Source organism: Leucoraja erinacea, unplaced genomic scaffold (assembly GCF_028641065.1).
Source record: "Leucoraja erinacea ecotype New England unplaced genomic scaffold, Leri_hhj_1 Leri_190S, whole genome shotgun sequence".
Classification (NCBI taxonomy): Eukaryota; Metazoa; Chordata; class Chondrichthyes; order Rajiformes; family Rajidae; genus Leucoraja; species Leucoraja erinaceus.
The window spans coordinates 69,114-82,367 of record NW_026576091.1 but is presented as its reverse complement, the minus strand read 5'-3'; the positions used below and the strand labels follow the sequence as shown (position 1 = coordinate 82,367).

The following is a 13,254-nucleotide window of genomic DNA, read 5'->3' as shown; positions in this document are numbered from 1 at the left end:
AGGTGTGGCCACAGCTCACTGGGAGCTTCGCACTGCAAATATTTGTCATGGAAAGAGTTTAGTTTATTGTCACATCTGCCGAGGTACAGTGAAAGGCTTTTGTTGCATGCTGGTGAGCAATCGGCATTCATCTGTAAATGGGGTTGAATGTATGACTGCAATTAAAACTTTCTTTTTCCATTCATTTCCTTTGCCTGCAGAAATTTCTGTGCGACAAACTAGAAGAACAGTTGGAAAACATAGATATGATGATAAAAAAGAAGGAAAGAGCTGAGAGAAGGTAACAAAATAAAATCCGGCCTGCATTTTTGAGACGTGCTTGCAATTTTACTTATCACAATAGACAATAGGTGCAGGAGTAGGCCATTCGGCCCTTCGAGCCAGCAACGCCATTCAATGTGATCGTGGCTGATCATCCCCAATCAGTGCCCCGTTCCTGCCTTCTCCCCATATCCTCTGACTCCGCTATTTTTAAGATCCCTATCTAGCTCTCTCTTGAAAGCATCAAGAGAACCTGCCTCCACTTCCCTCTGAGGCAGAGAATTCCACAGACTCGCCACTCTCTGTGAGAAAAAGTTCCTCGTCTCCGTTCTAAATGGCTTACTCCTTATTCTTAATGCTTAATCCTTCTGCTGTTGTTACAATTCAAAATCGGGTGAGGCAATTTGCCGCAGTCTGCTTGGAATTTACCCTGGTGTTCCTGGTTCTTCAATCTTGCCTTATTTCATTTATTCCTACCTTTTTGGTTTTGCGACTGTTGTGGCTCTTTGGTTTGTCAAGAGTCAAGTTAAGAGTGGTTTATTTTCTGGTTTAGTTTCGGGATACAGCATGGAATCAGGCCCTTCGGCCCACCGATTCTCTGCTGACCACACTGACGCTACACTACACCCATTAGGGGCAATGTACAATGATACCAGGCCAATTAATGTACAAACCTGTACGTCCTTGGAATGTGGGAGGAAACCGGAGATTCTGGAGTAAACCCACGCAGGTCCTGGGAGAACGTGCAAACTCCGTACAGACAGCATCACGTAGTCGGGGTCGAACAGGAGTCTCTGGCGCGGTGAGGCAGCAACTCTACCGCTGCCCCACCGTGTGGTTGGAGTTGGGAGAGAGGGAGTCGTCGAGAATCTGGATGAGCTTGTGCCTGCAGTTGAAATTTGGAGTTCATAAACAGTTTGGCACGGGGACAAAAGGACACAAAGTGCTGGAGTAACTCACGGAGTCTGGCAGCATCTCTGGAGAACATGAATAGTGACGTGTGGGGTCAGGACCCCTCTTCAGATCTTAGTCTCCCGTTATCCAGAGATGCTGCCTGACTCACTGAATTACTCGAAAACTTTGTGCCCTTTTGTGCGAACCAACATCTGCAGTAACTTGTTTTTACATGGAATAGGAACTGGCCTTTCCAGTAAACCTCTTAGAATAGGGCGACCAGAACTGCGCACCAAAACACAGCCTTAAGCAAAGTACTTTAGAAGATAGACGCAAAAAGCTGGAAGTAACTCAGTGGGACAGGCAGCATCTCTGGAGAGAAGGAATGGCTGACGTTTCGGGTCGAGACCCTTCGTCTGAAGAAAGACTGGATAGACTCGACTTGTACTCGCTAGAATTTAGTAGATTGAGGGGGGTTCTTGTAGAAACTTACAAAATTCTTAAGGGGTTGGACAGGCTAGATGCAGGAAGATTGTTCCCGATGTTGGGGAAGTCCAGGACAAGGGGTCGCAGTTTAAGGATAAGGGGGAAATCCTTTAGGACCGAGATGAGAAAAACATTTTTCACATTGGAACTCTCTGCCACAGAAGGTAGTTGAGGCCAGTTCATTGGCTATATTTAAGAGGGAGTTAGATGTGGCCCTTTTGGCTAAAGGGATCAGGGGGTATGGAGAGAAGGCAGGTACAGGATACTGAGTTGCTTGATCAGCCATGATCATATTGAATGGCGGTGCAGGCTCGATGGGCCGAATGGCCTACTCCTGCACCTATTTTCTATGTTTCTATGAGTTGTCACCCATTCCTTCTCTCCAGAGATGCTGCCTGTCCCGCCGAGTTACTCTCAGCATTTTGTGTCCATCTTCCGTGTAAACCAGGATCCGCAGTTCCTTCCTACCACAAAGTTATAGAACTGTGACATAACTTGAGCCTTGTACGCATATGCCCCAACCTAAGAAGACAAGTATACCATAGGCCTTCTTTACCACTCTCTCAATTGTGTTGTCACTTGCACAGAGCTGCGATCTAGAGCCCAAGAGAGAATGGGAGTGTCTTTATGTTAATTGTTTACTATGTCGATGCAGTGGTTTTAGTGTAGCTCACTGTAGAGATACAGCGTGGAAACAGGCCCTTTGTACGCACCGACCAGCGATCCCCGCACACTAACCTACACACACTAGGGACAATTTCACACATATACCAAACCAATTAACCTATAAACCTGTACGTCTTTGGAGTGTGGGAGGAAACCGAAGATCTCGGAGAAAACCCACGCGGTCACGGGGAGAACGTAGAAACCTCCGTGCAGGCAGCGCCCGTAGTCGGGAACGAGCCCGGGTCTCCGGCGCTGCAAGCGCTGTAAGGCAACAACTCTACCTCTGCACCACCATGCCACACCATTTCTGAGCTGTTTTATTCTTTACCAGCAGCCTGTACCCCTATCCCTTACTAACGATGAGGATGGTATGAACAAGTAAATGTTTAAAAATATCCATTCTCTGAATTTTAAAGGCTAAAACAACCCGCTGTTAAATTTCCAACAAATAACAAAATGCAGTGAACGTAATGACTTGGCTTTACCCCTGGGAGCCAGTGTCTCCGACTCATGTAAATGGGGCCTGTCCTGCCTGCACTAGCTTTAACCTGGCATAGTTCCCAGCCTGAGAGCTGAGAGATCTTCTGAGGGTTGTGCTACTGTGGATGCTCATGCTGAAGCTGGAACTTCCATGGTGTGGGTGTCGGAAGGAACTATAGATGCTGGTTTAGTGATGACACAAGTCAGAGGAGCAGAATTAGGCCATTCAACCCATCAAGTCCACTCCGCCATTCAATCATGGCTGATATATCTCTCCCTCCTAACCCCATTCTCCTGCCTTCTTCCCATAGCCTCGGACACCCGTACCAATCAAGAATCTATCCATCTATGCCTTAAAAATATCCACTGACTTGGCCTCCACAGCCGTCTGTGTCAAAGAATTCCACAGATTCACCACCCTCTGACTAAAGAAATTTCTCCTCATCTCCTGCCTAAAAGAACGTCCATTAATTCTGAGTTTATGATCTCTAGTCCTAGACTCTCCCACTAATTGATAAATCCTCTTCACGTCCATTCTATCCAAGCCTTTCACTCTGCTGTATGTTTCAATTAGGTCCCCCCCCCACCCCTCCCCTCATTCTTATAAACTCCAGCGTATACAGGACAACATACAAGATTAAAGACAGGTAAAGATATATAAGACAGGTAAACATACAAGATTATTAACGGTTTAGACACGCTAGAGGCAGAAAACATGTTCCCGATGTTGGGGGAGTCCAGAACCAGGGGCCACAGTTTAAGAATAAGGGGTAAGCCATTTAGAACGGAGACGAGGAAACACTTTTTCTCACAGAGAGTGGTGAGTCTGTGGAATTCTCTGCCTCAGAGGGCGGTGGAGGCCGGTTCTCGGTAAACTTTCAAGAAAGAGCTGGATAGGGCTCTTAAAGATAGTGGAGTCAGGGGATATGGGGAGAAGGCAGGAACGGGGTACTGATTGTGGATGATCAGCTATGATCACGTTGAATATCGGTGCTGGCTCAAGGGGCCGAATGGCCTACTCCTGTACCTATTGTCTATTATATCTTGTTTTCTGAGAGTTGGGTTGAAGTTTATTTTGTACACATGTACTAAGATAATAATAATAATAAATTTTATATGCGAGTGCCTTTCAAAGTCTCAAGGACACCTTACAGAAAATTAACAAGAGAGAAAAAACATATAGTCGGAGTAAAATAAATAATAAGGACATCACCAATACACAAATTAAAGACAGAATTCACTCCAAAGACAAAAAAATCAAAAATACAATGTGAAGAGAGAGCAGCGGCAGCTAAAGCGCGCCAGCGTCCACTCTCCCTTCCGACAGCCATCATGGACACAAACTAACGTAATCACATTACACACAGAAAATCATCCCCCCACAATGGATACCACTGTGGGGGAAGGCACAATGTCCAGTCCCCATCCCCAGTTCTCCCAAAGTCACAGGGAAACGCTTTGTTTTGCATTCTATCCAACCAGATCAAATAATACTACATAGGTTCACAATCAGGCCAAACTCAAGTACAATAGGAAGAGCTAAGGGGAAGATACAGAGTGCAGAATGTAGTTCTCAGCATTAGTTCATAGTACAGGTATGATGAGCCGTATACCGCCGTTAAAGCAGTAGCCTTACACAATTATCTACCCCATTTGTATTTGGAAATGAAATAGTCACTGTGACACCACAGAGTGCTGGGAGCAGATAATCATACAAGTCGCTGTGGTAGAGTTGCGGCCTCACAGCACGGAGTCATGGGACCGATCCTGACCACGGGTGCTGTCTACGGAGTTTGTACGTTCTCCCTGTGACTTGTGTGGGTTTTCTCCGCGTGCTCTGGCTTTCTCCCACATTCCAAAATCGTGCAGGTTTGTAGGTTAACTGGCTGCTGTAAATTGTCCTTGACGTGAAGGGTGGTGCTAGTGTACGGGGTGATCGATGGTCGGCGCAGACACGTTGGGTCCTAGGGAGCTGTTTCCACGCTGTATCTCGAAACCAAACTGAACAAAAGTAACTTTAATGCTTTGGAGTAAAATACTTCCAGTTTTTGCACTGATTGTGCAGACCTTTTCAAATGCTAAACATTCCCTTCCTTTAAGTCCTTACAAACTTGGTATTGTCCTTCAGTGATTCAGAGTTTATTTAAAAACATGGTTTACAAAATGTTGATTGGAACTGGATTTTAATATGACACAATGCTAAAATTGACGCACTTTCCATTGCAGGAAAGAGAGGCTGGCGTTTGTGGGAATTAATGTTGAAAATATCATTACTCCAAAAGTAAGTATATTTTAAGTATGGAAAGACCTGGTATTATTTCCAAAATATATGAATTACTTTGTACTTGGAAAAATATTCTGAGTTAGAATCTTGAGTAATAGACAGAAGGTGCAGGAGTAGGCCATTCGGCCCTTCAAGCCAGCACCGCCATTCAATGTGAACGTGGCTGATCATCCACAATCAGTTACCTGTTCCTGCCTCCTCCCCATATTCCCTGACTCCGCTATCTTTAAGAGCCCTATCTAGCTCTCTCTTGAAAGTTTACCAAGAACCGGTCTCCACCGCCATCTGAGGCAGGGAATGCCACAGACTCACAACTCTCTGTGAGAAAAAGTGTTTCCTCGTCTCCGTTCTAAATGGTTTACCCCTTATTCTAAAACTGTGGCCCCTGGTACTGGACTCCCCCAACATCGGGAACATGTAACAATATTTAAAAGTCCCGGGCAGGTATGCAGCGACTAGTGGGGGTGCCACAAGGCTCGGTGCTGGGACCCTAGTTCCTTACAATATATATTAATGATTTAGACAAGGAAATTGAAGGACCTTTTCCACTTAGGTGACTCTTTAGGCACCTACGACACCTGGCGACAACCTACGACAGCACCTACGCCAACCTACAACAACCTACGACAGCAAATGTTGTCGCCACTGTCACCGAAAACTTTTCAACATGTTTAAATTTTTTCGGCAGTCGCCTGTAGTTGCCTAAAAAAATCGCCTACGTGGGACAGGCCCTTAAATGTGACATCTCCAAATTTGCGGATGACACAAAGCTGCGATGAGGATGTTAAAAGGCTGCAGGGTGACTTGGATAGGTTGGATGTGGGCAGATGCACTATAATGTGGGTAAATGTGAGGTTAGCCACTCTGGTGGCAAGAACAGGAAGGCAGATTATTATCTGAATAGTGTCAGATTAGGAAAAGGGGAGGTGCAACAAGACCTGTGTGGGCTTGTACATCAGTCACTGAAAGTAAGCACGTAGGTACAGCAGGCAGTGAAGAAAGCTAATGGCATGTTGGCCTTCATTGCAAGAGGATTTGTGTTTAGGAGCAAAGAGGCCTTACAGCAGTTGTATAGAGCCTTGGTGAGACAGCACCTAGAGTAAAGGGTAGGCCATTTAGGACTGAGATGAGGAAAAACATGTTCACCCAGAGAGTTGTGAATCTGGAATTCTCTGCCACAGAAGGCAGTGGAGGCCAATTCACTGGATGTTTTCAAGAGAGAATTGGATTTAGCTCTTAGGGCAAACGGAATCAAGGGATATGGGGAGGAAGCAGGAACGGGGTACTGATTGTGGATGATCAGCCATGATCATAGTGAATGGTGGTGCTGGCTTGAAGGGCCGAATGGCCTACTCCTGCATCTATTTTTCTATGTTTCTATAAGGATAGGAACGGTTTCGAGGAACATGGGCCAAACGCTGGCTTGTAGGACAAGCATAGACGGGACATCTTGGGCTGAAGAGCCTGTCTCAGTGTAATATAACTCAATTTTAAAACTTTGTGTCTGAATTCTGAAGTTTAAAGCTCTGGATGCTTTCAAGAGAGAGCTAGATGAAGGTCTTAAAGATAGCGGAGTCAGGGGATATGGGAAGAAGGCAGGAACGGGGTACTGATTGTGGACGATCAGCCATGATCACATTGAATGGCGGTGCTGGCTCAAAAGGCCGAATGACCTACTCCTCCTGCACCTATTGTCTATTGTCTAAAGGTTAAAGAAAAAAGTTTTAAGTATTAAGGTCCTATCCCACTTTGCGATTTTTTTTTGACGACTGTGGGCGCCAGTGACTGACATCTCCTGCCTTCACAACACATGAAGATTACACTGAAGTATAATCACATTGTAAATGAACTAATCTACAATAAATCTAAGAACCAATAACTTTTTAAGAAATAAATTGTTTATTTAATGTCAGCGTGGCTTAAAAATAACATTATATTGAGAAACAACAATTCGTTTGATAAGAAAGGTTTAACTTCAACAAAAGTAACTGTATATATTTAACGGCATATTTCAAAGACCATCATACTGAAGCAAAAATGTTATTCAACAACAATTGTCAGATCTGACAATAACATTACAATTTACATCAACTCCAGTAAACTTCGACAAGACAAAAAGATCTTTATTTTTTCACCACACTAGAAAGAACATCATTTATGTACTTTTGTACTTTTCATTCTTTATGGGACTTAGCCCCTGGCTATCTTCAGCCAAATAATCTAAAAGGGTCTGAAGAAGGGTCTCGACCTGAAACGCCGCCTATTTCCGCTCCATGGATGCTGCCTCACCAGCTGAGTTTCTCCAGCATTTTTTGTGTACCTTCGATTTTCCAGCATCTGCAGTTCCTTCTTAAATAAAAAGTTTTGAAAGTCGGCGCTTTGTCTATCCGCGTCACTGAGCGTCACCCGCAGGACAGCGTACGCCAGCGTGTGACAGGGAGCATGACATGATGAAGCACCCAGATGTCGCCTGAACATTCCAAAATCCAGGGGCGACAGGGAGGCACCGCGCGTCACTACATGCGCCACCCCACGCCACGCCGCGACAGCCTCTTTTCAGGCTATCGCCGATAATGTCGCCCAAGTGGGACAGGCCCTTTACTACTGACAGTGCGCAAATGGTCAGATGAAGGAGAGGGATTTAATTTTGACTTAAAATTAAACAGTTAACAGGAACAAGAACATTTTCTCAGTATCGCGCTGTGTATTTTCTAAGTTCATCCAAAATGGTTAGTAGATGATTATATAGCTACATAACACATTTAAAAAAAAATTAGTAGCTCCCAGAGGAAAATGAATATAGCACAGAAACAGGCCCTTCGGCCCGAGTTGCCATGGTGCTCCATCTACACTCTGCACATTTAGGCCTATAAATTTGGGATTAGTGTAAATGGGTGGTTGAGGGCTGACATGACGATGGGCCAAAGGGCCTTTTCCCCATGCTGTATGTGTAGGCGAATAAAAAGATGTCTGGACAAGCTCAGGCTTGTCTGAAATGTTTATTAGCTTGCTGATGTTTACAGCACAGTCTGACTAAGAGAGGAAGGGATGTAATGATAATGAACTGCATGAGCTGGTTTCTACCAAAGACAGGCACAAAATGCTGGAGTAACTTAGCAGGTCAGGCAGCTTCCTTGGCGAAAATGGAAAAGCGATGGGTCGGGTCGGGTCTGAAGAAGGCTCCCGACCGGAAACGTCACCTATCCATGTTCTCCCGACCCTCTGAGTTACTCCAGCATCTGGTAAAGTGAGGAAGGGGGAGGGGGATCGTGTCAGGATGGGAGTGGGTGTTGAGGGGGTTGGTGAAGAAATTGATTGGGGAGTTGAAGGGACAGAGGGAATGCTCTATAGAAAGTCCTCTAGTTTACGTTCTTCCAGGCGTGGAGGATGCTGCCGTACGCAGCTGGAAAGGGCCATGAATCCCGTGTGAACGCTGTAATGGATGTGCGTGACCAACATAAAAACTCATTCCTGCAAGATGTTTTATTTGTTTTTTAACTTCTCTCAGGACTTAGTACCAGAAGAACCGGAAATAAAAGACCTGAAATCCTTGGAAAGGCGATCAGGACGAACAAGGAGATCCATTAATTATAGGTACGGTTTTCAATGCTTGTGCAAACGTCATTTACCGCAGAGTGTATCATCATATGTCATATCAATAAAGAATCATCATCATCATCATCATCGGTGCTTGAAGGAGCTGATGGCAGTCAAGGTAATTCCCACCTGATAACTCCAGGTATTTCCCACCTGATAACTCCAGGTACTTCCCACCTAGTAACCAAAGATCCTATAGCGGAGTAGACCACTCCTGCTAAATGCAATGGGCTGACGTGTAGTACGCAACGGAGCGGAACGTGGGCCTTTTTTTCCATCCATTTCCGTAACCCGACCAGACCCGCAGTGTAATTAACGTTGCGGGGGAACAGTTTGTGTTAATAAATTAAAATTCTGAAAATGAGGAGAATATTTTTACCAAATAACTTTTTAGTTTTACGAGGATGTTACTGTAACCGGCTTCCGTCTCCGCACTAGTTATCTTTGCTCCGCTCTGGTGGGATCTTTGGTGCGGAGGCGGAGACAGAAGCCGGTTACGGAAATGGGGCCGAAAATTACCCATGAATCTGCCCATGACCGTACTTCGTCTTTTTCGTCGAGTGATCTATTTTGCTCGCTATAGGATCTTTGCTAGTAAATCCACTCTGTACCACAAAATTGAGTGATCTCAGACTCTGTCCCGAATTCGGGTCCATTAAGGGCGACGCAGTGGCGCAGCGGGTAGACGCAGTGACCCGGGTTTGATCCTGGCCTTGTGTGCTGTCTCTACGGAGTTTGCACTTCACCCGGGCGCTCCTACACTCTAAAAACGTGCAGATTTGTAAGTTAATTGGCTTCAGTTGAAAATTGTTCCTCGTGTCATAAGGCCATAAGGAATAGGAGTAGAATTCAGGCCATTCGGCCCATCAAGTCTACTCCGCCATTCAATCATGGCTGATCTATCTCTCAATCCTAACCCCATTCTCCTGCCTTCTCTCCATTTCCCGTACTGATCAGGAATCTATCTATCTCTGCAATGGAAGACCATTTCCCTCCTCAGAAAAATAGTTCCATCATATCATATCATATCTGTCTCTGCTTTAAAAATATCCACTGACTTGGCCTCCACAGCAGACTGGCAAAGAATTCCACAGATTCAACACCCGCTGACTAAAAAAATTGCTCCTCATCTCCTTCCTAAAATAACGTTCTTGAATTCTGAGATGTTATGTATGACTAGTCCGAGACACTCTCACTAGAGGAGTCATCCTCTCCACATCCACTCTTAAGCCGTTCACTATTCTGTAGTATGTAGGATACTGTTAGCGTACGCGGTGATCACTGGTCGGCGCGGACTCGGTGGGCCGAAGGGCCCGTTTCCGTGATTCATCTCCAAAGTCCAAAAGTCTAAATCAATGCAAAGATTTGGATAATTAACTTGGGAGGGGGCTGCTTTGACACACTGGGTACACTGGGGATGTTTAGCTGTGCAAAAGCACTGCGGAGCTGCGGCAGAGAGATCTCTGCCTTAGATCCGACATGCAACTTGTTTCCCCATTACACTGGTCAATTTCATGGACTGCCTCCCCTCTGAATGGGCACATTAAATACTCAGCATAAGACAATTACTGTTCAGTTTTAGAGATACAGCGCGGAAACTGGCCTGTATCGGCAATTTCTTAACTTTCCAATGACCAACTTTTGATTGCCATTGCTACTCGGAGATGTAGAAGAGATACAGCTTACGCACTCGCAGATAGTAAAAAAACAATCTTTCAGTCATTATTTCTTGATTAAGTAATGCCCCTGTCCCACTTAGGAAACCTGAACGGAAACCTCTGGAGACTTTGCGCCCCACCCAAGGTTTCCGTGCGGTTCCCGGAGGTTGCAGGTGGTTGCCGGAGGTTGCAGGTAGTGGAGGCAGGTAGGGAGACTGACAAAAACCTCCGGGAACCGCACGGAAACCTTGGGTGGGGCGCAAAGTCTCCAGAGGTTTCCGTTCAGGTTTCCTAAGTGGGACAGGGGCATTAGTAAGTAAGTTTTTTGGCCATGTATTCACATACATGGAATTTGCCTTGGTGCTCCGCCTACAAGTAACAACATGACATACAGTGACAGTTACGGATGACTCAGAAAACATTAATAATAATAAAACATTAATGATAAAACACCATTGATCAAGCATGTGAACCAACAAAATACCAAATTGGTCCTCTATTACAGTAGCACAAACAAAGAAGTGATTCGTATGAAGTATTTCTTATTCCAATACAAATTGTAGCTTTTCGTTCTTACTAACTTTCATCCGTGTCGTGGGGTAAAAACCTTTGTCTCTTCCATCCCTCGAGGCCAAACTGACTGCCCACTCTCTGTGGCTACGCTAGCCTCCTCAGATGTAGACACACACTTCTATATATCAAATCCCACCCATAAGCTTACAAAAAAGATCCAGCTAGAAATATATGGACACGGCTATAATATACTAACAGTACCTAACTAGCAAGCCCCTACATGGCCCCTTGGCCCACCTAGTCCGCACCGACCAACGATCCCTGTACGTATCCTACACTCACTGAGGATAATTTATAATTATTCCAAGACTATGAATCCTCAGACCTGTACGTCTTTGGGGTGGGGGTGTGGGGGGGGGGGGGGGGGGGGGGGATCTGGAGCACCCGGAGAAAATCCACGCGGTCACAGGGAGAACGTACAAACTCTGTACAGACAGCACCCGTGGTCGGGATCGAACCCGGGTCTCCGGCGCCGCGATGGTTGTAAGGCAGCAACTCTACCGCTGCGCCACCTTGTCGCCCTTTGCTCTCATAACCTGAGACGTTGCTGGGTCGAGCTGTGGATTTATGACCAGTTCAGACGGTAAGCTTCAGTGCGAGCCTTTCTTCTGCAGGTTCGACGAATTTGATGACGCAATCGATGAAGCAATTCACGAAGACATACAGGAGGCAGAGGGCAAAGGTCAGAACCACGTTCACTGTTTGAAAGTCTTTCACGTTTAAATGTACTGTGCAGATACAGCGGGCAAGTAAGCAATTGTTTTACTTGCCGCGTAGGGGTTTGATTAGTCCGCATCGGGTGTCAGAGGTTGTGGAGAGAAGGCAGGAGAATGAGGTTAGGAGGGAGAGATAGATCAGCCGTGATCGAAGGCGGAGTAGACTTGATGAGCCGAATGGGCCTAATTCTGCTCCCATCACTTATGACCTTATTTGGACGATTGTGTGCAGTTCTGGTTGCTCCATTACAGGAAGGATATGGACGATTTGGAGAGGATACAGAAGAGGTTTACCAGAATGCTGCCTGGGTTTAGAGGGATTTGCTGTTAGGAGAGGTTGGCCAAACTTGGTGTGTAGGAAGGAACTGATGCTGGTTTATATCGAAGATGGATACAAAATAAAGGTTGTAAGGTTCTACGGTTTATTTATTGTCACACACACCAATTTGTGTAGTGAAATTCAAGTTGCCATTGCGGCACATTAATATAGAAAAATTAGGTGCAGGAACATCACATTATAAATATTTTTGTTTTGTTTTTTGTGTGCTGTTTCACACTTGCTTTTTATTCTTTTATTCTGTTCGAAATAAATAATAAAATTAAAATAAAATTAAAAAACATAAAACATAAAAACTTCCCCCCACAATGGTTCCCACTAGTCTAGTCTCCATCACCTTGTCCACCCATAGTCAGGCCTATTGAGGCCTCCACAGTCGTCGCTATGGGGCCCGATGTTTCGTCCCTTCTCGCCGGGTGATGGTGCTCCGGCATCGGGAGATCCTTCTCAGCGGCTTGGAGTATACTGGAGTATATCAGTGGGTCAGGCAGCATCTCTGGAGAAAAAGAATCGGTGACGTTTCAGGTCAGATGCCCTCGTCAGACTAAAGAGTCTGAAGAAGGGATCCGACCCAAAATGTTACCCATTCTTTTTCTCCTGAGAGGCCTATCCCATAGGCATTTTTTTAGGCGACTACAGGCAACTAGGCTGTTGCCTGTATGATTGTTAGCAGTCTCTCTCCTCAATCGCCCAAAGAGTTGTAGCGTCTTTCTGATCGCCTCTGGATTTTCAACGTTGAAAATTTTTCGGAGTAGGTCAGCGACAGTGGGTTTGACGCCAATGAGCGTAGCTTGACTTCTCCTGACGTAGGTGTTGTCGTAGTTGACGCCAGGTTAAGGTAGGTAGACAAAAATGCTGGAGAAATTCAGCGGGTGAGGCAGCATCTTCAGACTCGTCTGACGAAGCGTCTCGAGCCGAAACGTCACCCATTCCTTCGCTCCATAGATGCTGCCTCACCTGCCGAGTTTCTCCGCAATTTTTGTCTACCTTCAATTTTTCCAGCATCTGCAGTTCTTTCTTAAAGTTGAACGCAGGTTGTCGCCAGGTTAACGATGGCTGTCGCCAGGTGATGTAAGTTGTTGCCGGGGCTGACTTTTCTTTTGTTAAAGTAATGATTCTATTTCAAACTTTATGTCGAAGGGGGCTCCAGTCGCTGGTTTTTCAGCGACCTGCTATGACTATGACAGTTGCCTAAATATAGCCTAAGTGGGACAGGCCCTTAACCCATTCTTTTTTTCCCAGAGAGGTAACTTGCAACCCAAAGGTGAACATTGACTACTCCAATTTCAAGGAATAACCCCC

General features: G+C 45.5%; 1 protein-coding gene across 1 annotated transcript in view; it reads left to right on the top strand.

The window, feature by feature from the left end:
* LOC129716224 (remodeling and spacing factor 1-like) overlaps positions 1-13,254 on the top strand; it is a 97,530-nt gene that overhangs the window by 65,189 nt on the left and 19,087 nt on the right. The window contains exons 9-12 of the mRNA XM_055666094.1: positions 201-280; positions 5,014-5,068; positions 8,580-8,665; positions 11,514-11,581. Coding sequence (XP_055522069.1) covers positions 201-280; positions 5,014-5,068; positions 8,580-8,665; positions 11,514-11,581 — 289 coding nt within the window. The remainder of the gene's footprint in view (positions 1-200; positions 281-5,013; positions 5,069-8,579; positions 8,666-11,513; positions 11,582-13,254) is intronic.